Source organism: Temnothorax nylanderi, unplaced genomic scaffold (genome assembly GCF_030848795.1).
Source record: "Temnothorax nylanderi isolate EJ_2023f unplaced genomic scaffold, tnyl_v1.0 TNYL_tig0711_pilon, whole genome shotgun sequence".
Lineage (NCBI taxonomy): Eukaryota > Metazoa > Arthropoda > Insecta > Hymenoptera > Formicidae > Temnothorax > Temnothorax nylanderi.
In genome coordinates, this window is record NW_027249773.1 from 28305 (window position 1) to 54171 (window position 25867).

At 37.5% G+C, this 25867-nt stretch overlaps 1 protein-coding gene across 1 annotated transcript; it reads left to right on the forward strand.

Annotated features, from left to right (window-relative positions):
* The first annotated feature begins 2558 nt into the window (after window positions 1-2558).
* Window positions 2559-21663, forward strand: LOC139784942 (uncharacterized). Its single transcript, XM_071724111.1, has 3 exons — window positions 2559-2643; window positions 11275-11341; window positions 20202-21663. Exons 1-3 carry the CDS (start codon window positions 2559-2561, stop codon window positions 21661-21663), a joined length of 1614 nt encoding a protein of 537 aa, XP_071580212.1.
* Window positions 21664-25867: the final 4204 nt, after the last annotated feature.

Consider the following 25867-nt stretch of genomic DNA (forward strand, 5'->3'; position numbering starts at 1 on the left):
TTTCTTTCTCCCTTAACTCTTCCACCTCCTCTATCTTCCATCCCCTACTCTCCGCCGCTTCTTTTCTCTCTTCCTCCCAACCCCTTAAACTCTCCTCTTTTTTTGCCCTTCTCCTCATTTCCTCCCAGCACTCCCTCGATGGCTCCCCTCCTTTTCCCTCCTCCAGCTTTTTCTCATACCCCCATGCTCTCATAACTGCCCTTCCTCTTAGTTTCTCCCTTTGCATCTCCTCCTTAATCATATACCCAGGTGTGCACCTTTCCACTCCCAATACCCACCTTAAATACCTTTCCTGTAACCTCTCTATTTCACCTCTTTCCCTCCACCCCCATATTTCAACTCCGTAACTTATCACCAACCATATCAATTTATCAAATAACCATAGTCTCCTGCTCCAATCCCCCCCAAACCTCCTCTTTCCAATCCCCCATACCTGTCTTAGTAACGCCGCTCCTCTCCTTACCCTCTCTCTTACGTGTTCGTCCTGCCTCCTATTATATTTTATTACATAACCCAAATAGCAGAATTTTCTCACCTCCTCAATTACCCTACCCTTCCATCTCCAGCTCACCTTTTTCCACCTTCCCCCCTTTCTACATCGCATTACTTCTGTTTTTCCACTATTCAATACCAATCCCCTTCTGTCCAAATACTCCTCTAATTTTCCCATCATTCCCTTTATATCTTCTTCACTCTCCGCCAACATCGCTATATCGTCCGCATATGCCAACGTATATAACTTCCTCCCACCTAATCCCCCCCACCCCCCTCTTCTCAGCTCGTCATCAATATCCGCCAACAGCAACGTAAACAGGGGTTACGGCTTAACGGGCACCCCTGTCTAACTCCCCTTCCTGTCCAGAACCTCTCTCCCAGCTCCTCTCCCACCCTCACTCTGCATACCGTCTCCTCCAACAGCTCCTTACATCTCCACACTAAGCCCTCCCTCACTCCCCTTTTTCTCATCGCTTCCACCAGTATCCTCCTGTCCACCGAGTCAAAAGCTGCTGCTTCAAGTCCACGAACAACACCACTATTTTCCCCTTCTTCCCATTTACCTGCCTATTTATTAAATAATTCAACACATAGATGTTGTCCGTGGTCCCTAACCCTCTTCTAAACCCTGTCTGACTCGGCGGTAGCAAGCCATTCCCTTCTACCTCCTTCCTCAGTCTTTCCGCCAAAACGGCAGCGTACACCTTGTACGCCGTTTGTGCTAAAGTCACCCCTCTGTAGTCCCCCACTTTCTCCCCCTCCCCCTTCATTCCTATGGGCACTATAATTCCCTCCCTCCAATCCTCCGGCCAACCCTCTCCTTTCCACACTCTATTACACATCTCCCACAACCATTCCTTCACCACCTCCCCTCCAAACTTCTATACCTCATTTGGAATTCCATCGCTTCCCATCGCTTTTCCCTCCCTAAGCTTTCCCACCACTTCCCACATCTCCTCTCTCTTTATTTCCTCCTCTTCCTCTTCCAACTCCCCCTCTCTTCTTGCTCCCATCCTCACCCTCCCTTCCACTCCTCCCAACAAATCTGAAATACCTATCCCATTCTTGCGTACTAATTCCTTCGTTCACCCTCTTCCTTCTCTTCCTCTCCCTGTTTACCACCTTCCATACCTGCCCCTCTGTCCTAATCTCCTTTACCTCCGCTTCCCATTTCTCCACTTCCCTTCTTTTCTTCTCCTCACACAGCTTCTTGTATCGCTGTTTTTCCTCCCTATATTGTCCCCATTCCCCCCTTCCCTTCTCCATTTCCTTAGCATAAGCCCAACCTTTCTCTTCTCTTCCTTACATTCCTCATCCCACCAACCCCTCTCTCCGCCCTTCTTTCCCTTCCCATTCACTTCCCTTAATACCTTCCCTATCCTCCCTTTCAGCCCCTGCCACTCCTCTTCCACTCCCCCTCCCTGAAATTGCTTATCCCCCACTAAATCTTTAAATTTTTTCCTGCCTTCCTCCGACCAATACCTCCCTTTGCCCCCTTCCTTTTACCCGAACCATCCTCCACTCCTTCTACCCACGCCGTCACTGGCTGGTGGTCTGAGTCGACCTTCGCTTCCACCACTACCCTTTCTATCTTCTCCTTTGTCCTCCTGTCCCCCAACACGTAGTCAATCACCGACTCCCCTCTCCCCCCTGTATATGTCCATTCTCCTTCCTCATCTCCTCTAATTCCCCCGTTAAAAATCGCCCACCCATGCTCCTCCAAAAACTTACATAGCTTTTTTCCCTCCCCGTTTACTTCGCCATCTTTCGTTCTTCTTTCCCCTTCCCCCTTCTCTTCCTCTCCCTCTTCTACGAAACCTCCCTCCTTCCCCGTCCTTGCGTTAAAATCCCTCCCTATCAGCACCCTCACTCCCGTCTCTATCTCCTCCACCATTCCTTTAGCTCTTCCAGTTTCCTGTCCATATCCTTATTTATATACACTCCTACTATTCTCCACCACTCGTCCCCTAACCTTGCAGCCGTACCTGCCAGCGCAGTCACAGGAGCCGATCACACGACCAACCGTGCATATTACGGTGGACCCACGGGTAGTAGTGGAGCGAATGCAGGCGACAGGCGTGACCAGGTCAGCGGAGGACGAGCGTCCCAGCGGACCCGAGAGCAGTGCCGCCGGACAGGAGACCGGAGGTAACGACCGGCCGGCGGAGATAGCGACCGCGAGATGAACCTCCCGTAGAATGTAACGAGTCCGTAATGGATGATAACACCGCGGCCATACGTAGAATTAAGTTGTTTCTTTTCATAATAAAGATATATACATATATAATCTGATAATTGGTAACGGGTAATATTATATAATAAACTATACGGGGAAATAGATTAGGATAAGTTGCGAGCCGCGCTCGTATAAGATTACGTTTTGTGAGACCGAGTGGTCTCAGGTTGACCATATAGCAGATCACACGAGTGCTCCTGTGCCACCAGGCACACAAAAAAAAGTGTCTTGGCCGAGACACTACACTAGTGTATTCCCATGTACTTTTTCCCGCTGAATCCGAATCCGAAGTCAGATTGGCTAAAATTTATGAGATAACCACAAAAAAACAATTTTTTTTCCCTTTAATTCGTGTTTTTGAGCATTTTTTTGTGGTTATCTCATAAATTTTAGCCAATCTGACAATTCTGACTTCGGATTCGGATTCAGCGGGAAAAAGTACATGGGAATACACTAGTGTAGTGTCTCGGCCAAGACACTTTTTTTTTGTGTGCCTGTGTTATTGGTTAAACCGAGTGGCGACCGGACAGTAGATCAACATATTTCGCGATTCTGAGCCGCCACTGAGCCCCGTCCGGTTACAACCTTACCTTTATCGATATCATCCCTTCTTTATCTTTTTTCGTCCTCCCTTTTTTCATTTTAACCCCTACCATCACCCCTACTATCATTCTTCCTACCGCTCTTACCCTCCGATTCTTCCTCCCTTCTTTTTGCACTTTCCATACGTAACCTCTCGGCAGCCTTTCCTTTATTTTTTCCCATCCCTTTCCATCCACCCACGTCTCATATAACACCATTACATCCCATTCCTCCAGCCCCTTCCAGAACTCTTTATCTTTATTTGTTAACCCCGCCACATTCCAAAAAGCCACCTTGTATATTCTTCTTCCCTCCTCTCTCTCTCCCCTCTCTTCCTCCTCCCCCTCCTCGTCTCCAAATCTTTTCTCTAATTCCTGCCTCTTCTCCTTCTCTTTTTCTACTCTTCTTTCATCTACTCTTCCCTCTCCCTCTTCTACTCCCCCTGCTTTTGTCCTTCATCTCTCTTGCCTTCTTTCTCTTTCCCTTGCCCTGCCTCTCAATACCTCCCTCTATTATCCCTGAGCACATCTCTTACCTCATCCCACACCCACCACTCCCCCTCTATCCATACCTTTCCCTGCCCTATCCGTACCCTTTTACCCTCTCCTCTTGTCTTCCATGTAATTTGATTTACCCTCCATTTTATCCTCCTTTCTTCCCATGTCAAATCTTCTTCTATCCAAGTACTTTCATTTCTCAATTTTCACTTATTTCTCATTATTCTTGACTTCTCTTCCTCACTTCCTACTCTTACCACTGCCATACCTCCCTTCTCTTTCCTTCCCGCATCTATTTTTCTAAATTCCTCTATCTTAACCTCCACTCCTATCTTTTTCATCACCTCCTCTATTACCCCTTTATTCCTCCCGCATCCTCTTTTACTCCTTTTATCAAAATGTTTCTCTTCCTTTCTCCCCTCTCCTTCACTTCACACCTCCTTTCCAGCCTTTCTACCCTCTCCTTCCAATCAGACTTTCCCCTCCCCTCCTCCCTTCTCCCTCTTCCGATTTCTTCTGCACCTTTTCCTCCAGCGTGACCTCCCTCCTTTAACTCCATCTTCATTCCCTCCAATTTTCGTTCCAAATCTTCTATTCTATTCTTAAACTCCTCTCTCTCCCTGCTCCATTTCTCCTCTCTTTCCCTTAACTCGTTCCTTATCTTCTCCACTTCTTCCACCATTGCCTCCCTCTGCCCCTTCGCCACCTCTCTTAATTCCTCTCTCATCCCCCTTAACCCCTCCCTCAGTTCCTCTCCTAATTCTCTCAGCAACCCTTTCATATCCATATCTTCCCCCCTGGTGGCGTTCTCTCAACCTTCCTGCTTTTCTTAAAAAAGTCCTCGCTCCCTTTTTCTTTCCCAACCGCTCCTTCTTCCTTCACCATTGTATCCCTTTTCCTCTTGAAAAGCTCGTCTATATTCCCCGTGCTACCGCGTCTCTCTTTCCCTAATTTATCCGCGAACTGTGCGATCTCCTCTCCTCCTACTCTATGGCCTTACTACTTCCCCGCGCTATTCCCGAACTCCCCAGAATTCCCTAGCTCTTTACCCTAGCGCTCTATACTCTTCCCCTTCTACGTCTGCCTCTCTAACCTCAACCAGAGAGAAGGATGAGAGGCGCAATGACGGCGATTTTCTTGGGACGCTTTTGCTAGGCCGTACAGTAGCGCCACACATTCACTTTCAGGAATTGGAACTACGAGTCACATCCACTTTTCGATACTGTCGATGAATTTGGTTCATGTCCGTGCTATGTATACATCCACTTTTCGATATTGTCGGTCTTTGGTGGTTCGTGTCCGAACTACCCAGCTGGAGGGGATATGCTGGCCGCCCGCCGCGGCGGCACGCGCCGGCTATGCGACGTTGCCACGATGCCACGCATTTCGGGTATCGTGTCTCGTGCCTCGCCGACTGCCAAGTCTCGAGTTGGCAAATCGACGATGCGCTACGTCATATTTATAAATATTTGTTTAATCATATTTACAATTTTTATATTTATAACTTTTAAATATACACATATATATATATATATATATATATATATATAATACGCGTAACAAAATAATATGATAAATACTTCAAATTTAGATGTAAAATTATCCAGCAAGTAACCATACCAAGTAATATGTCACTTACATGTTAGTTATAATTTCCTACTTAACCATGTAAATGCAATACATTGTTTTGCAGAAAATTGTAACTATAACATGTAAGTTGCATATTACTTGGTGTTTGCTGGATAATTTTACATCTAAATTTAAAGTATTTATCACATTATTCTGTTACGTATTATATACAGCATAATGTTGATGACATTTATACATAAATGTTATCTGAAAATGACGTAGTGCTTACCAAAATAGCAAGTATCTGTTCTGTAAATTTCATGTAAGTGTTTCGTAAATGTTACAGAACAGTATCTGTTATAATTACGTAATTTAATATCGTATTTGTTACGTATTATATATAGCATAATGTTGCTGACATTTTGACCTAAGCGTTACTTGAAAATTACATAATGGTTATCAGAACAGCGAATATCTGTTCTGTAATTGTTACTTAAAATTTACAGAACAGTGTTTGCTGGGTATATATATATATATATATATATATATATATATATATATTTTGTTTTATATATACTTGTTTTATATATACTAATTATATATATATATATATATATATATATATATATATAATTAGTATATATAAAACAAAATTTGGGACTTCCGTGGGCTTTCCGCTGTCCCCTGTCTTTACCGATATCGTTCTATAAGATTTGGAGAAGGAGACGTTAGAGATTATTACTTTACCGTTTTATTTTAGATACAGAGTATTTATTTGAAAAGTTTCTACCTCAATATCTTCTAAAATATTTATTGTATGAAAAAATATTAAATATAACAGTTGTAGTTTTGTGTGAGATATATGATGGTGGCCTTAAAAATTACGTGAGTGGCGATTTTCAAGGTTATTTTAAGGTTAACATTTTTTTATTTAAACAAAAAAGGCTTTTCATAGTGAGATTTATTGCGAAAAAGGAGATAATTTTGCGATTAAAACCCTTTGAGACTTACTATTTTAAATGTTTTTTTTTACTGAAAACATTAAAAAAAGTTAAAATATGTCTGTTTTTGGTGTAAACTCACGGACCACGCGCGACGCGACCTAAAAGCTAATCTGCTTGATAGGATTCGCTGCAGTTTCACTGAGTCAAGTTAGGTAAGGTTAAACCAGTGAATTTGTATAGCTTTTGAGTACGTATTATGTAACTTTTCTGAATATTGCAAGTAGCAAAAAAATATTTTTTAAACGTTTTAAAAAACATTTTTAGTAATGAAAAAAAAATATTTAAAAAACGTTTAAATTAATGGGATAGATCCTTTTTTTCTTATTAAACAAATATTTATTTTAATATTGTAAAAAATGTTTTTTTAACATTAAATAAATGTTTTATTAACATTAAACATTTTTTTAATGTTTAAGAACGTTTATTTTAACAACTTTTTTGACAAAGAAACGTTTAAAGAACGTTCTTTTTCTTAATCTAGGAAAAGATAAAAACCGCTTTCCTAACTGTTTCTTTTGTATATTAGGTGTGCGTACAACCGCGCGTCCATCTGAAAAAACTGCTCTCTCAAGCCGGTCACCCATCCGAGTATAGTACCGCGCCCATGTTGCTTGAATGAATGAATGAATGTTTGTTTATTGTGCCAAAATACATAACTGGGTTCTTAAAACCAATAAACAAGTTTACATTTTTTTCTATTTAGCTCGCTGCGGGCTCATTTGAGCTTCTCTCAGGAATTCTGTACTTTCAGGTAAGTGGTGTTTATCCTTATTATCGTGTATTATATGTATAGTTGATCCGCGAACGAACCTGTTAGATTGTTACAATATTGATTGTGACCAGACAAAAAAAGTGTGCAAATAGAAATTTGCACATTGTTTCCTTACAATTTTTAAGTGTGCAAGTAGATACATGCACATTGCTTCCTCATAGTTTTTAAGTGTGCAAGTAGAAACTTGCACATTGCTTTAGTTTTTAAGTTGGCAAGTAGAAACTTGCACATTACTTCCTTACAATTTTTAAGTATGCAAATTATAAAGGCCGTAGCCGGATAAGAAGGGTCAATGTGCCCCCACACGGATCATGCTCATTTTTTTTGCTTTGATTGCTGTCAGTGTCACTTACAATTTAGTCAAATATTAGCCCTTAATATTGAACCGTTTTGCTGTAAAAAATAAAAATAAAAATTTCGAAAATAATTCATATCTTTTGATCGGCTTAACCGATTTTGATGAATTTTAATATGTTGTAGATATCATTGAGACACATTTGTGGAAAATTCGGGAAAGGTTTCTGATGACAGAAACATTGATAAAAAAAATAAATAAATGTTCTTGATTTTTTTTAGTCCCGATATCTTTTTTGTACAATTACGAAAAAATTTTTCTAGAATCTTGGAGTAGTTTCCTATCGGACATAATTTTTTGGAAGTGATAAAATGAGTAGGCGGTACTTTTAAAAAATAAAATATTTTTATTTATTTTTTTCAAATATGATATGCTTTTGGTACGATCGCCATATATTTTATGTAGAATTTTGGGATAGTATTCTACAACAAGTAATTTTTTCGAACCAATAAAATAGGTAGGCGGAAGTTAAAAAAAATAAAATATTGTTTTTTATTTTTCTAAATTATGATATGCTCTTCGTACCATTGCCATATTTTTTTGTAAACTTTTGAGACGGTATTCTATAACAAGTAATTTTTTCGAACCAATAAAATAGGTAGAAGGTACTTTAAAAAACAAAATATTTTTTTTTAAAATTATAGCTTTTGGTACCATCGCCATATTTTTGTTTAGAATTTGGAATGGAATCCTACAACAAGTAATTTTCCGGAATCAATTAAATAAATAGATGCAGGCACTAAAAAAATAATAAAATAAAGTAAAATGAAATAATTATGAAAGGATAAACTATAATCGTATTAAATCAAATGTTTATTAATGAAGTACACATACACATTCGTTCACATAATCACTCTCATACTATTATTTACACTATTTATAGTTATATTCATATGGATGGATTAATCTTCAGCATTATCTTCATTGATAATGGGCGTGATGCCGTCTGTTTTAAATATATTTAAATATAAAAAAATATTTAAATATATTTAAAATAGACGGCATCACGCCTACTATCAATGAAGATAGTGATGAAGATTAGTTCATCCATATGACTATAAATAGTGTAAATAATAGTATGAGAGTGATTATGTGAACGAATGTGTATGTGTACGTCATTATTTTGAGCGTATGTGTACATGTATGTGTATGTGTACTTCATTAAAATAAACATTTGATTTAATACGATTATAGTTCATCCTTTCATAATTATTTCAATTTACTTTATTTTATTATTTTTTTAGTACCTGCATCTATTTATTTAATCGATTCCGGAAAATTACTTGTTGTAGGATTCCATTCCAAGATTCTAAACAAAAATATAGCTATGGTACCAAAAAACAATGATAATTTTAAAAAAAATATTTTGTTTTTTAAAGTACCTTCTATCTATTTTATTAGTTCGAAAAAATTACTTGTTATAGAATACCGTCTCAAAAGTTTACAAAAAAAATATGGCAATGGTACGAAGAGCATATCATAATTTAGAAAAATAAAAAACAATATTTTATTTTTTTTAACTTCCGCCTACCTATTTTATTGGTTCGAAAAAATTACTTGTTGTAGAATACTATCCCAAAATTCTACATAAAATATATGGCGATCGTACCAAAAGCATATCATATTTAAAAAAAATAAATAAAAATATTTTATTTTTTAAAAGTACCGCCTACCCATTTTATCGCTTCCAAAAAATTATGTCCGATAGAAAACTACTCCAAGATTCTAGAAAAATTTTTTCGTAATTGTACAAGAAAGATATCGGACTAAAAAAATCAAGAACATTTATTTATTTTTTTTATCAATGTTTCTGTCATCAGAAACCTTTCCCGAATTTTCCACAAATGTGTCTCAATGATATCTACAACATATTAAAATTTCATCAAAATCGGCCGATCAAAAGATATGAATTATTTTCGAAATTTTTATTTTTATTTTTTACAGCAAAACGGTTCAATATTAAGGGCTAATATTTGACTAAATTGTAAGTGACACTGACAGCAATCAAAGCAAAAAAAATGAGCATGATCCGTGTGGGGGCACATTGACCCTTCTTATCCGGCTACGGCCTTTGCACATTGTTTCATAGTTTTTAAGTGTGCAAGTAGAAATCTGCACATTGCTTACTTATAGTTTTTAAGTGTGCAAGTAGAAACCTTCGCTCACAAAGCTCCTCTATGAGGAAGCTTTTATTTTATTCGATGCATAATTATTAGTATTTATTTATTTGTTTTGGCTTCCTCACAGAGGAAGCTTTGTGAGCGAAGGTTTCTACTTGCACACTTAAAAACTATAAGTAAGCAATGTGCAGATTTCTACTTGCACACTTAAAAACTATGAAACAATGTGCAAATTTATAATTTGCATACTTAAAAATTGTAAGGAAGTAATGTGCCAACTTATGTTCTACTTGCCAACTTAAAAACTAAAGCAATGTGCAGGTTTCTACTTGCACACTTAAAAACTATGAGGAAGCAATGTGCATGTATCTACTTGCACACTTAAAAATTGTAAGGAAGCAATGTGCAAGTTTCTATTTGCACACTTAAAAACTATGAGGAAGCAATGTGCAAGTTTCTACTTGCACCATTTTTTTATTGTGATAAGTTTTATTGTGACTAATATCTGTTATACTAATTTATGATATACTATTATAAAAATCAATTAAAAATTGTAAGAAGCAGAAAATAATAAAATTAGAAACAGCCCGATAAATTTGTGGAAGTTAGAGCAACCACGGACATTTCTAAAAAAATTCAAAAATTTTTTTTAAAAGAACCCCTTTACCGATCATCGCCAAATTCAATACCAACCTTCCTTGAATGATACTCTATCGATTAAAAAAAAAAACATCCCAATATCTCAAAAATTATAGAAGTTATACCATAAACAAAAAAAAGATAATTCAACACCAACCTACCTTTAATGATACTCTACGATTTTTCGACGTTTTCGAACATAAGCAACACATTGGCATCGAAAAATCAAAAAACAATTTTTACTTCGGTCTTTTCTACCCCTATTTCATATATAATTCTTTTAAATTCGGTTGATTAGACTTAGCTTTATATGCGATCAAAATTATAGACCTTTGATCGCGTATAAAGCTGGGTCTAATCAACCAAATCTTAAAAGTTTATATATGAAATAGGGGTAGAAAAGACTGAAAAATATAATAAAATTAGAAATAGATCGATATCTCCAAATTTGCGGAAGTTAGAGCAACCACGGACATTTCTAAAAAAATTCAAAATTTATTAAAAAAGAACCCCTTTACCGATCATCGCCAAATTCAATACCAATTTTCCTTACATGATACTCTATCGATTTAAAAAAAAAACATCTCGATATCTCAAAAATTACGGAAGTTGAAGCACATACGGACAACATACACACACACACATACACTCATACATACTTACATACACACGGACATTTTGTACAAAAGTAATTTTTCGACGTTTTAGAACATTCTAAACACGTTGCCAAAGATATCTAAAAAAAAATTTTTTTCACGAAAACAAAGCTTCCTCTATGAGGAAGCAAAATGGCAAATAAAAACTCTGGTATACCTTATTACTGTGACTTAACATAAATAAAATTGAAGAGTTACAAACTTAAAAAGAGAAGAACAACGCAAAGAACCCACCGGGTTTTATATATTCCTTATTTTTCGCGCGTACTTATCTACGGGTATAACTATTTACATACTTACTTAAATCGCATTCTTGTTCTATTAACGCAATCTTTTCCTTTTATTTTAGGTTCGTTATTCGTGCAACCACCAGTATTTGGAGTTCGAGCGATGTTTGTCCTGTCTATCTCTTTCGGGTATGTCCTTACAATAACGTAAGAGTATTTTATCTTTTGAAGAATCTATATTTGCAGGGTAACTAATCTTTTTTATGTTTTTATGTCTAGGTACGTGATACATTATCGGAATACCCTTAGGGTCTTGTATGAAACCGTTCGCATCTAGATACAAAAATGCTTCGGGTAGTATGAACCCGATATTCAATGTTCTAGCATAGTACTCTGGATTAGGGTACAGTGCTGCAAAAATTAGACTGTTTTGTTTTATCTTTGCCGCGTTTGCGAAATGATCTCTAACTAGCTTTAATATAAAGTTATCGATTCTCGGTATGTTAGCTTTGTCGTATACTTTTTTATTGCTATATTGTCTTTGGTAATCGTACGCTGGATTTGCAAACATTCTTAGGCATACTTTTAGACATTTTCGCTCGAATAATCTGATTTTCTCCATTTGGGAGGCGCTGATGTTATACCACACCGGGCAGCCATATGTCATAATTGGCCTTATTAGCAGTAAATAGCAGATTATTTTGATTTTTTCGTTTAATATTCTGGAGTAGAATAGTCTTTTGTATTTAAAGATAGCTTTTTTTGCTTTATTTAGTTGTGTTTCTACATGAGTGTTAAATTTCAGCTTTTCATCTATATTAACACCTAGATATTTTACGCATGCTCTGTGTGGTATAACCTCATTGCTCTCTTTATTTGCTTTTAACGCAAATGTTTTGTAGTTTTTCCGCACATTCCTATTCGTAATCGAGGTTTTGTCTAAACAGAATTGTCTCGCACTTATTAATATTTATTTTTAGTTTCCAGGCTTTGTAATACGCGTGGATCCTTTCAAATCTGTCCTGTAGAGTGGATTGGATTCTAGTCGGCCACGAATCTTCATGGTATATAATCAGGTCATTAGCAAATGCGATTGCTTTGGTCGGGTACGTTGCGCGCATATCATAAAGTTTTAGTACGTCAGATGTGTGTATATTGAAGAGGATGGGTGCATTAACGGTTCCCTGCTGTAACCCATTTATTATCACAAATTCTTCGGATGAAACGTTCGTTCCTATTTGTACTATGAAGGATCTATCTTTTATCATACTAACTAGCATTTCTATCGTGTGCACTTGTACTCCTTCTTTCATTAGTTTGACTATTAGTCCGTTTATCCATACAGAATCAAACGCTTTTTCCAAGTCTATTAAGCATGCGCCTACGCACTTTTTCCCGTTCGCTGCCCAACATACGTCTGATATTAGTTTGTTTATTGCGTGTACTGTCGAATGTTTAGCCCTGAAGCCGAATTGATTTTCCGGAAGTATATTATTTTTAGCGCATTCAATTAATAATGCGTCATTTATTACCATTTCAAATATTTTACTAATGTTTGGTAGCAAGCTGATAGGTCTATATGTTGTTGTTGGATTCGCGTTGTCTTTATCTTTTTTTAATATGGGGACTACTGCTGCTTTTTTCCAGTGCGTTGGGTAGTGTCTGTGGTTCAGTAGGTTATTAAAAAGTATTGCGTAAATTTGGATCATGGGTGGTGGTATCTGTTTCAGGACTACATTGGGGATACCATCTATACCTGTTGACTTTTTATTATTAAAGTTTTTAAATTTCTTTTTCAAGCATGTCACACTCGTAAAATATTCTTGCGGTCCTTCTTTAATTGACGGATTGTTTGCCAGATTATTCTCGCTAAATGTACATAACGTAATATCGCGTCTATCGTTCATGTTGTTAATAAATTCGCGCGCTTTGTTTTCTATGTATTCCGTAAAACGGTTGTTTTCTGTCTTATTTTCATTATTAACATTTGCTAAAAAAGCCCCAATTACATTTAGTTTATCTTCATTGTTGTTTATAAGTAATTCGTCATTTTCGTTTGTTATTACGTTATCTATCTTGACGTTATAGTCATTTAGAACGTGTGCTTTGTCTCGTGTTATTTTTAAATTTCCTATTTCGGCTTTACCCTTTTTGCGAAATATTGAATTAATTTGGGGGAACATTGATGCTGAGTTGTTAATTGGGATATTTTTAATTTTTTCTTCCCAATATTTGTTAACCGAGCTCGCGAATTCTACTTTTAATCGACTGCGTACTTCATATAGCAGTTTCTTTAGTATTTTTATTGCACTGTCATTGTCATCTGTCCAGTCTCTTTGTTTTCGATGAAGTTGCGATAGGATGTGGCTCTTAAATTTTTGTAGGATTTTAATGTTCTCGTTAATGTAAGCGTCTACGCCGTCCCTAGCGTTGACTTTTGGAATTGCTATTGTCATCGCTTTTTTAATTATGTTGTCCATTTCTTTTAGGAATAGTATAGTCTCTTTTATCGATAGATTTCTGTTGTTAGTGATATCGCAATTGTAGTTTTGTTTGCATGCTTTGCGAAATTTATCCCAATCGGCCTTCTTATAAGTATACATGTGTTGTTGAGTATCATTTGCAAGAGGTATCTGTGTGTCTGACTCTAGTGATACATTTGCAATTAGAGCGTTATGATCGCTATCGTAAGGAATACAGTGTATTTTGAAAGAATCCACCGTGTTTTCAAAGTCTAGCCTTACATATGCAATAATGAGATCCAGGAATGACTCTCCGAATGGATAGGAGGGTGTTAGCGTACTATACAATTTATTTCTATATTTAAATTCGTTAGTTCTCATCCATCCATTGAGGGATATACCTCGAGGATTATTTTCTGAATTTGACCAACTAGTGTGTTTAGCGTTTAGGTCACCTGCAATTATGTAATAGTTTTGTTCTTTTTCTAGCTGAAGCCTTTTAAATAGCAGATCCAGTTCCGGGATGAACTTCTTCTGGCTTCCACAAGGTGCATAGACTGAAATTAATATCAGGTGAGTATTGGCTTTGATTTTTATTTTGATTATTGTATACTCAATGAGTGTCTCACATTGCTGTAGTTGTATGTTTACTCTTTTGAATTCAATATTTCTTTTTATCAGTATCGCCGTTCCTCCACCCATCCTATTCTTCCTGTCATTCCTGACCATGTTGTAGTTTTGGAAATTTACTACATGATTCGCTCCCAGTTTTGTTTCCGAGAGAAAAACTACGTCGGGTTTTTTTGCCTTTAACAGATTTGTCAGGGATGACCTGATGATTTGATACAATAGAATTTACGTTAATTGAAATAATTTTCAATTCTGATATAATTTTCTTGCTGCAATCTGTATTAGCCATTTCTTGCAGTTCCATTTTCAATGATGTTTAATACATAGTTTATTTTTTTATCTGTATTTTCTATTAAAGTTGTTATATTATTTATTTGTTTTTGTTGTTTTTGTATTATTGTTAGCATTTGAGTTTTGAATTCATTTAGCATGTCATTTATTTCTACTGAAGGGAAGCTATTAGGTAGAGGACCTCTCTTAGATTGTGACTCTTCTTGACTTGAGTTGCCTCTAAGTATTTCCGCAAAACTAATGTTGTTTTTTACATAGTTTTTCATGTTTATTAATTTTTTGTCTCTTTTTTTTTTAACTTCCTCCTTCTTTTCCATCATTTTTCTTTTTAGATCTAAGAGCACCGGGCATCCTCGATAAGATGCCGGGTGGCCATGGCTATTACAGTTTGCACAGAACAATTTAGATCTGTCAGTTATGCTATCGGGAGTAATCGGACATTTTCCCGGCATGTGCGATTCGCTGCATTTCACGCATCGATATCTCAAGTTGGAGGCTGTATGTCCCAATCTTTGGCATCTTTTACATTGGATTGTTTCATTATTTTTAAGTTTTTCCCATTTTATGACATGGTGACAAATTCTATTAATTTTATGCAGTTTTTGTACTTTACTTCCTGCCTCCAGCTGTAGCATAAACATTGGTAGTGATATGTTCTCATTGACCGATCTTTTCGTTTTAAACGGCGTTACTTTTTGGAACTTTACTTCTTCAATGTTTAATGCGTTTAGCTCGTCAAGAATTATTTGCGGATCATATAAATGATCTATACTTTTTAGAATAACTGAAATTGTTTTTTCTTTTTTGGTGGTATACGTATAAAAACACGTATGCGCTGACTCTAGTAATTTTTTCGCTCGGTGATAATCGGCCAACGAGAACATCTGTAGCACATGCTTTTTATCGTTTACGCGTTTTATTACAAAATCTGAGTTTTTAATTTGGCTTACTATAAGTCGCTCTGTATCCATGGGGTCTTGATATAGTATATTGAGGGGCGGGGGCTTCCCTTCTTTGCTTTGATTCTTCTTACTGGACTGGCTTTTCCTTTCTTCGTTCTGCTTTTGAGTGCCCGAGGGTCCTGTCTGTGTATTTCGCGTATGCTGTGATGCTTCCTCCTGTCCGTATGTACACGAGCTCTGCGAGATGCTGACTATGTCCGCATTACGGGTTTGATTACGAGATCTCAGCTCCTTAATTATATTTTCCGCTTCCTCTGAATCGGTTTCCATTTGATTTGTGATGTCGATTAATGGTGAGTATTTGTTCGTCACCTTAATATTGTATTCCGGTGTGCTTCCCTTATTGAGGTTTCCGTTTCTTTGAGCTGGTTCGCCTTTTTGTCTCAGCGTTATGGTACGAGAAGATTCAGACGACTCATTTTCTTTGTCTGGCCCGTTAGGATTGTCGTAACTTTTTCATCCTTGGCGGGTTGATATTTGGCATCGGGTGCCTGTCTTTTCGTTTCCCTAATATCTGACCTTGCAGCCTTTTTATTGCTGTTCTGCTTATCCCAGAGATATTTAGAGGCTTTCCTTGTGGGCCTCGTAGAATGGACTCGTCCAACTCTACATGCGAGGTTATGACGCTCGCGTTTATGTTATTAGGCTCAACGGCCGTTGTATCTCTATCACTTAGATTCGTGATTGGCTCCACCTTCGTAGTGCTGAGGCACTGAGTATTGAATTACGCTCTCTGCTCTCTGTGTGCTTGTTAAAGCAAGAAAATAGCCGTGCTCGGCCCAGCAATGCGTGCATCGGCAAGCTAAGATGGCGCGCGACTCCATCCATGTTGCTTGACTTTGATGATCAAATGGACAAGTGACGATCCTTTGACGCTTCCTTCTTACCTGTAAGTACTTGTCTACAACATATCTTTAAAGTGTTAAAAAATCTTATGGGTCCTATGACGCGGTTTACGGAACGGCATATAATTTATAAAGCAAAACAATAGAAAAATTCGATTGAAACATCTCTTACAATTAAAAAATTAATATAAAATAATATTTGAAGTAAATATTAAATAAATATTTAAAATGTAAAATAATATTAAATTAATGTCGAATAAATGTTAAATAAATGTTTTTTTAAATCATTATTGCAAATGAAATATTAATGTAAAAAAAATATTAAATAAACGTCAAATAAATATTTTCTCTAAATCACTATTTCAAATAAATAATCAATGTAAAATAAATATTTAATAAACGTTAAATAAATATTATTTTTACAATGAATTGTACAATGTATAATTAATGAAAAATAAATATTAAAAAAACATTTAAAAAACATTGTCTGCTGCTTGGGATATTCCGATCAGAATTATTCCGTAAAAAAGACGACAGATAGTTCTAATAATTCGGACCAGCGTGGACTAAATACGGCTCCATCAATTCTTAGGTCTCTTTTGGTGTAAAAGCGACTAGACCTACTTCATGTTACCAAGCTTATTTTAATTTAACTGTTATCGCATTGCTGATGATAGCTAAAAGCAGAGCCGAAACATTCAATTTATAACTATGCACCTTACTAATAATTAAAGCTTGTTAATTTAAGCAGTTAACCGCGTTGTACTCTCAAAGCTCATCTCTTACTTTGCTCAGAATAATAAATGTCTTTTTCTCGCGATTGTGTACAAATTCTTTATAAATTAAAGTTCTCTTGAAAGGTCTTGTCTAACGCGTTGTATCGAAATTTCCTCTACTTGATGCACGAAAAATTTTGCTAATGATACGAAAATTACATTGATCACGCTTTTACTTGACATATGTTGCAAATAATGGAAAAAATGAATAAATAAAAATGTTGGTAAGATGAATACGTTTCAATTCTTTTTAGTATTGTAAGCATTTATAAATAGATAAATGCGTTTAGCATATATATTTTAAAAATTTTCTAATTATCTACGAAATAATTATGGTAAAAAAGTTTGAAGACAATACAAATATTTTAGTAAAAATTATGTACATTATACGTAATCACTCGGTATTCTTCAGCTGGATACGAAAAAGAACTTTACCACACTTGTTACCGCACCGCTCACTGAATTTCGAAGACAGAATATACTTAGTTCTGTGTCTCAGTTCACGCTATTCCGTATTCAAAAGATTAAGAGAGCAACGTTTTAACACAACTGTATTACATGTCCCTCCCCTCCCGACATCGCATTTAATACTATTCTTCCTCTGACTTAAAGCTCGCTTATTTAAGCATTCGGCTGGATTACATGAATCACGCGACGAATAATTGGAAAGAATCGATCGTGCGGCTAATGAAACGCTGTATTAAGAGACGCGGTAGCGTCTCACGCCAAGTATATAATAATTTATTAACAAGATTATTTTTTAACAAGATATTTTTTAACAAGATACAAGAGAGATACATCCTTTCGTAAGCGATTAACAAGATACAGGAGCGATACATCCTCCTTTCATATCCTCTTTTCATAAGCGAGACGTTACAGCGTATCTTTTACAGAAAGGAGAACGCTTCTCTAGAAATAAACCACTGAATTGTTTTAATAAGTCAAGATTATCGAAAGATTTAAATATCGGAGAAGAATATAGATTTTTCTGATTATAACGATATAACATTGATGCACAGATATGCACTTGACGCATAGATATGCATACATGCCTCTATTTTTCTGCCCAATTTATGTCATTCAATTTACTGATGACCAGTCATTGCGATAGTAATCCTGCTCAGTACGAGAGGAACCGCAGGTTCGGACATTTGGTTCACGCACTCGGTCGAGCGGCCGGTGGTGCGAAGCTACCATCCGTGGGATTATGCCTGAACGCCTCTAAGGCCGTATCCTCTCTAGTCAAAAGTGGCAATGATATCTCTAGGAGTCTCGTGAGTCGAAAGGCTCAAAACAATGTGACACACTACTAGGCGGCCGGTCCTCGCGGGCCGGTCGTCGCACGAGCCCGGTTTGCCGTACGGCGCCTCTGCCCGTCGTCGGGATCTCACCGCTTACGACGGCACGGCGAACATGAGTTTCGCGAGTTCGATGTCGAGACTCGGAATCGTCTGTAGACGACTTAGGCAGTGTGGTACAGTGCCAGACTAGAGTCAAGCTCAACAGGGTCTTCTTTCCCCGCTAATTTTTCCAAGCCCGTTCCCTTGGCAGTGGTTTCGCTAGATAGTAGATAGGGACAGTGGGAATCTCGTTAATCCATTCATGCGCGTCACTAATTAGATGACGAGGCATTTGGCTATTTACATCACGCCTTTGGCGCGTCTTACCGCTTCGTGGCAGTGCGGTTTCTGATAACAACGGGACTTGGCTGAGCGATCCTGCAGGTATGAATCGAATCGCTCTTCTGCGCAACAAGTTGCCCAAACAACACGGATACGAGATCCAGCATAACTTTCGTTCACGATGCCCACACTTCCACTCATCCAGCTAACCACAGCTCCTGAGAGTCCAACGCCTCCTCGGCAGGGCACCGGAGCATACTCCGGTGTGGGCATCCCCGCCGCCCTCAGTACTCGTGTCGAGCGCCTCCCAGCTCACGTGTGACGAGTCGCCGTCGTGAGTGTCGCCACTCACTACCATGTGTCGCATCAGCTGATCATTTAATAGGTATTCGGTACATGGTGGCTCAAGATACCTATTCGTTGCCCTGACGGGAATTTACCCGATAGCACTGATCACTTTGATCAGCCGAGAGCCCAGGGTGTGCTCCCGTATCGCCTGAACCCCGTCCGCCACCCGGCAAGCCGGGTACTCGGCGAGCACCAACTTGGAGGTGGGGCAGACTTGAGGCTGTAAGATCTTACGCCTCCTTGCGAACGAGCAACTATAGCTCTACGGGGCAGGAAGAGACTGAGGGTGGCAGCCTCCCCCACCCCACTCAAGATAGGTGGCCCTTAAGAGAGTCATAGTTACTCCCGCCCTTAAGAGAGTCATAGTTACTCCCGCCGTTTACCCGCGCTTGCTTGAATTTCTTCACGTTGACATTCAGAGCACTGGGCAGATGGTACTCGTCGTCGTGGTCGTCGTCGTCGTCGTCGTCGTCAAATCTTAAAAAGTGTTGTCGGTTTGGCCTACCGTGCCGCTAGATGGTACTCGTCACGAGTAAGTGATAGAGCTCTAGATTATACTCTTATAACATAGAGTTCTAGTAAGTGAGAGCCGTGTTAGGCGAGAAAGTTTACTGGATTTAAATTTTCGATTATGAGTTATCATCAGATTTGTATGTACGTCGGGTGGCATGACTCGTATTTTGGTACAATTTCGGAGTTGAACAGCAACCCCTATGTGGTCTATAAAAGGTTCAAAGGGGTAAAAACAGTTTTCTAACGTAAGAAGAGGAAGGAGTAGTGGGCAGTGGTTGATGTCTGAGGACTAGGGTGGCTCTTATTTACTCTTGGTGAATATTTGGGGGGGATTTCTTTTTGCGCTACCCTCCAGTTTGGTTCCATTTTATGAAAAAATAATCTGTGTAAAATTTCAGCTCAATCGGATAAAGGGAAAGGGTGCCCCCAGGATCTTGAAAATCGAAAAAGTCCTAAAATTACAGAAAAAATCAATTTTATTTGTTTATCTTGCGAAGTATTAATTATATGCGAAAAAGTGTTATACAAAAGTTGTAGATCTATTAAAAATGCGCATGTTATTATCTATCACTTTTTCTCGTACGACTAACGATTTTCGAGAAAAAGTAATGCCACGAATCAAGCTACTCCAGAAATTAAGAAGCACTTTAAGGACGCCAAATTGCAAGCTGCTGTCGTGCATTGGGATGGTAAATTACTTCCAGCGTTAACAGGTAAAGAGACTGTGGACAGACTTCCTGTGATTCTTTCGAATAATGATACTGAGCAACTTCTTGGAGTGCCCGGATTGCAATCTGGAACTGGAAAACAGCAGGCATCTGCTGTTTGTGAAACTCTTGCTGAATGGGGTTTTCAGAATTATGTTAAAGCATTAGTTTTCGATACGACAGCAACGAATACTGGAAGATTTAACGGTGCGTGCGTTTTAATAGAAAATTTTTTAGAAAAAGATCTTTTGTATTTACCTTGTAGACATCATATATATGAAATCATTCTTAGAAGCGTTTTCGAGGAAAAGATGGGTAAAACTACAGGTCCGAATGTATTAATCTTTAAAAAATTTCAAAACGCTTGGTCTGGAATCAATGTTCATAATTTCCGATCCGGGATTGAAAACGAAAAGGTCAAGGGACACTTGAATCAGGGCGATATAACTCGAATTCTTGATTTTGTTAGAAATACTTTGAGGGAACAGCAACCTAGAGAGGATTATAGGGAATTCTTAGAATTAACAGCAATTTTCCTTGGCGAAGCACCACCTCGTGGAATATCTTTCCGTGTTCCGGGGGCCATCCATCATGCGAGGTGGATGGCCAAAGCGATTTATTGCTTGAAAATCTTTCTGTTTCGTGGTGAATTTATATTATCACTACAAGAAGAAAATGCGATCTGTGATATTTGTATCTTTCTTGTCAGTGTGTATGTCGAAGCATGGTTTTGTGCGCCTTCTGCAATCAAAGCACCGTATCTGGATTTCAGGGTTCTTTCGAAATTTTTTGAATATCAAGCTATTGATCGTGGTATCTCTCGTGTTGCTTTACAAAAACTAAGCAATCATTTATGGTATTTGAGCCCTGAAGTTGTCGCATTAGCTTTCTTTGATACAAATTTATCATTTGAATCGAAAATAAAAATGGTCAATGCTTTGAATCGCGAAACAGAATCATCAAACAAAAATAAGAAGCGAATAAAAGTACAAATCGATAAAATCCCAGAAATTGTTAACAACGGAATTGAACAATTCGTTTCCACCGAAACTAGAAGATTTTTCAAAAGATTTGACTTGAATGATGAATTCCTTAAGACAGAACCGTTGACGTGGCATAAAAATGAAAGTTTTGTAAAAGGTCTGGAATTAGTAAATAAATTGAGAGTTGTAAATGATTCGGCTGAGAGAGGGTTCAAGCTTATGGAAGATTATAATAAATTATTTACGAAAAATGAGCAACAGAAACAGTATGTGCTTCAGATTGTAAGTGATTATCGCCGAAAGTTTCCAGGTTATAAAAAAGAGACTTTATCTCAGCCGCTCAGCGTCAAGATTTGTAGTAAAAAGAAGTGATTTTCACATTTTTCTCGGAAATCGTTAGTCGTACGAGAAAAAGTGGTAGATGATAATATGTGCATTTTTAATAGATCTACAACTTTTGTATAATACTTTTTGTATATAATTAATATTTTGCAAGATAAACAAATAAAATTGATTTTTTCTGTGATTTTATGATTTTTAAGGTTCTGGGGGCAGTGGGGGCACCCTTTCCCTTTATCCGATTAAGCTGAAATTTTACACAGATTATTTTTTCATAAAATGGAACCAAACTGGGAGGTAGCGCGAAGAAAATTCAAACCTTGAGAAATAAGAGCCACCCTATTGAGGACGGATTGTAGTTCTCGCGAAGGTGGTTCCACAGGGATTAATACAAACCCCTTTCCCTTACCTCTTACTCCTTATCTCTTACTTCTTACCCCTTACCCCTATTTTTAAAGAAAGGATTAAAAATTTCGAATTTTAATTAAGGCTTAAGGGGATCCTATAGTGGCAGTCGTTACCGACATTTAGTTAAATGCATTAAACTTTTAATTGGCTTTACGGAATTGCAAAATTCTTTTACAGAATTAAAGTACGCAAAAAAATGTAGGTCGGTCTGGTCGATTTTACTACATCAAAAACAAAAAAAAATTAAAAATTTGAGCACATAGAGCTGTCACTGACGACAATATTGGCTTAATACAAAAATACTGCAGTTTACATATACAAAATGAGATACGTACGCCCTAGGGAAAACATTTAAGAACATCGTGCAATTAGAACTAAGATTGAAAGCCTAGAAAGAAAGTTTATTATATTTAACTTTTATATGTGCAAAAGCACATTTAGGTTGATAGGATAAGCAGTATTGCGTGTAGCGAGAGATGGCGCAGCAATCGAACAAGGACAGATGTCTCTCGTTGGACAAGGACAGATATAGATATATAACATAGAAAACATAGGATTAGAAATGTTGACATTATCGACATCGAGGAAGTTCGGCCTTCGCTATAAGATTCATTCATACTTAATTCATACTTAGTTAATCATAATTCGGATTTTGACACAGGTCCGGGGTTGATCAGCAACCCCCTGTGGCCTGTATAAGGATGAAAAGAGATAAAAACAGTTTTCCAAGGAAAAAAGAGAAAGGAGTGATGGACGGTGGTTGGTGTCTGAGGCCGGATTGTAGGCTTTGCAATGGTAGTTCCATAGGGGTTGGTGCCAACCCCCCATCGCTCACTCCTTAAAAAAAAAAAGTTTAAAAATTTCGAATTTTAAATAAGGCTTAATTTATACTTAGTTTGTCATAAATCGGATTTTAGTTTACGTCTAGGGTGGTTACTTCACTCCAGTATGCAATATTCAACGCTTGAGCTTGTTACAAGCTAGGGAGCGGTCGGGGAAGATTGGCACCTGAGAACGAATGGTAGCCCTCATAAAGCCAGACCTAATGCCGTTGGACTCATCCCTCTAACCCTCTTCGTTTGGAAGTTAATTTTTAAAGTTAAAGGTTGAAGGGGGTTGAAAAAATGGTCCGATTGAAATGAGATAAAATTCTGTGGATAGGGCTCCATGTGGCTGACAAAAAAGGTCCTATAGACTCATCTTCTAAAATTAATAGTTAAAAAGTTATAGAATTCAAAAAAAAAGTAAAAAATTTACGAAATTTTTTTTTTAAATTTTGATAGTAACTCTTTACGATTCGGATTTTTATTTAAATTCCGAATGGCTAACTTACTCGAAAACAGAATGCTAAAATGTTTGGGCTTGTTACGAGCGAGAGAGTGATCAAAGAAAGTTGATGACACTTGAGGCCGCACGGTCCATAAGCAAAAACATAAAAATCTGCACATTGCTTCCTCAAAGTTTTTAAGTGTGCAAGTAGAAACCTGCACATTGCTTTAGTTTTTAAGTGGGCAAGTAGAAACTTCCTTACAATTTTTTTTAAGTATGCAAATTATAAATTTGCACATTGTTTCATAGTTTTTAAGTGTGCAAGTAGAAATCTGCACATTGCTTACTTATAGTTTTTAAGTGTGCAAGTATTTTTAGTTTTTTTAATTTTTTTAGTTTTTTTTAGTTGTTTTTAGTTTTTTTAGTGAATGTGTACATAATTATGTACACAGGCTCCTAAAGAGTTAAGTGTGCAAGTAGAAACCTTCGCTCCTCATAGAGGAAGCTTTTATTTTATTTAATGTATAATTAGTGAAAGAGAATAAAAAAATATTTATTAGAAACATCGTATTATATTTGTTTAATAATGCAACTATGTTGCATTATTAACTAATGATGAACTATGATATTATGTTCCGTATTGAGTAAGGGAGTGATAAATAGAAAAATAAATAATTAATTACAAAGTATATATTATTAATGTGTACTACTGTGTATTACTGTGTATTACTGTGATAAAAATACTTAACAATAATTCGTGAAATCCACATAAAAAAGACATTAAAAATGTAAAAAAAAAACGCCAAGTATATTTTAGACAAAATAATTTTATAAATAATATTAGACAAATAATGAAAATATTTATTAATAAAATGAGAAGATATAAAATACAATAGATAGCGTAATGAAAGGTGCAGAAATTGGAAAGGGTTTAGTTGCATCGACAATGAGCACCAAATTATGTGAGAAACAACAGTCGAAGATGGACATAATCTCCAGCAGCATCCTTGGCGTGCCCGGCGTATTGCCATAGGTATCATTGAATAGTGTGTGATTAAAGTTAATTAAAATTAATTAAAATAATATTTGCAATTATACATTATCATTCTGATAAATTTCATGTTGATAACATTAATGTTAGAAAAACGTAAACAAACAAGAATATTAAAAGAAATGTGTTATACAAGATGATAGTCAAATTCAATCTATAAACTATTTTATCATGATTCTAGTAATGATAATGTTACTGCAAAGAAAAGAAACATATACAAAATTTGCTCGAATTTATCAGTGTATCATTATTAAGTTTATTACACAATATAATCCCAAGATATATTACAAGAAAGACTTATAGAAGTATTATTCTCACACAATTAACATACTTCGAAATCTATCCTGTAAAAGAGAAACTTTTTTGATAGGACAACCATACATTGTGTGTTTCTTTAAATTTTTATTTAACTAGACATCACAGACGCGCGCTTCGCGCGCGCTATTTAGCTTTAACATTATTGTTTGGCGCTTGCCCCCTGTACATAGCTGTACATATTAGTGTTAATCGTTAATTCGTCCGCAATAGCATTAGCGATCATTCGCGTTACAGTAATTTGTCGTGTTCGTGATTCGACGGTAAAGTCGCGCCGTCGATAAATAGATCCCGCGTTGGTGACTCGCGCGAAACGTTGGTGGATCGCGATCTAAGTCAATATTCGCGCGACTCACCCGACTCGTGCTGCCCGCCCGCGGGTGGCATCCCCAATTATTGGAACAAATACTCGCTCGCGCCGGTTCTCAACAGGAGCGCGACGCGAGCAAACACTCTCCCTTCGGAAGTCGTCCGATCAACACGACACTCTCCCTTCGGAAGTCGTCCGATCAACACGACTCTCCCTTCGGAAGTCGTCGAGTCAACACACTTTTGGACGTGATCGAGTCTGTACTGGAACCGATTCACCGAGCACCGCGTGCCGTGCCTCGCTCTGCTTGCCACTGTTATGTGCATTTTGCTTGCCTGCCTCTTCTGCGTGCCTTTCTTGCCTGCCGCCTGTTTCTACCCTTGCCTGCCGTACATCTTCCCGCTATCACGGAGGGTTTGCCAGCCTACGGGAGACGGACGACTCGAGTACACACCCGAGAGGGCACCGGGCAACGAAACGGTGAGTCGCTTTTGCTTGCATACTACTCGCTGCACGTATTTTATCGTTCATTCGCGTTGCGGGGACCGAGACACACCCCCGCTGGTACTTCGAGTCACGTTCAATCGCCAATCCGGGGATCGCTCTACCGCCCCCCGAGCAATTATACTATTACTATTTCATTATTAACCTCTTGATACACATAAAACTGTCAAAATATACGATGACATATGTTCACGAAGTCAGCCCAATGAGAGAACCAATCAGCATCGCGGAAAAATGTCTACAATAAAATCTCTTACACGGCTTTTTTATGAATGGACTAGGTTATAGCGCGCGCTTCGCGCGCGCCTTGTGATGTTTTTTATTTGTTATTATCTATGCAAAAAACATTTGTACACTCAATCAATCGACTGAATCGAGAC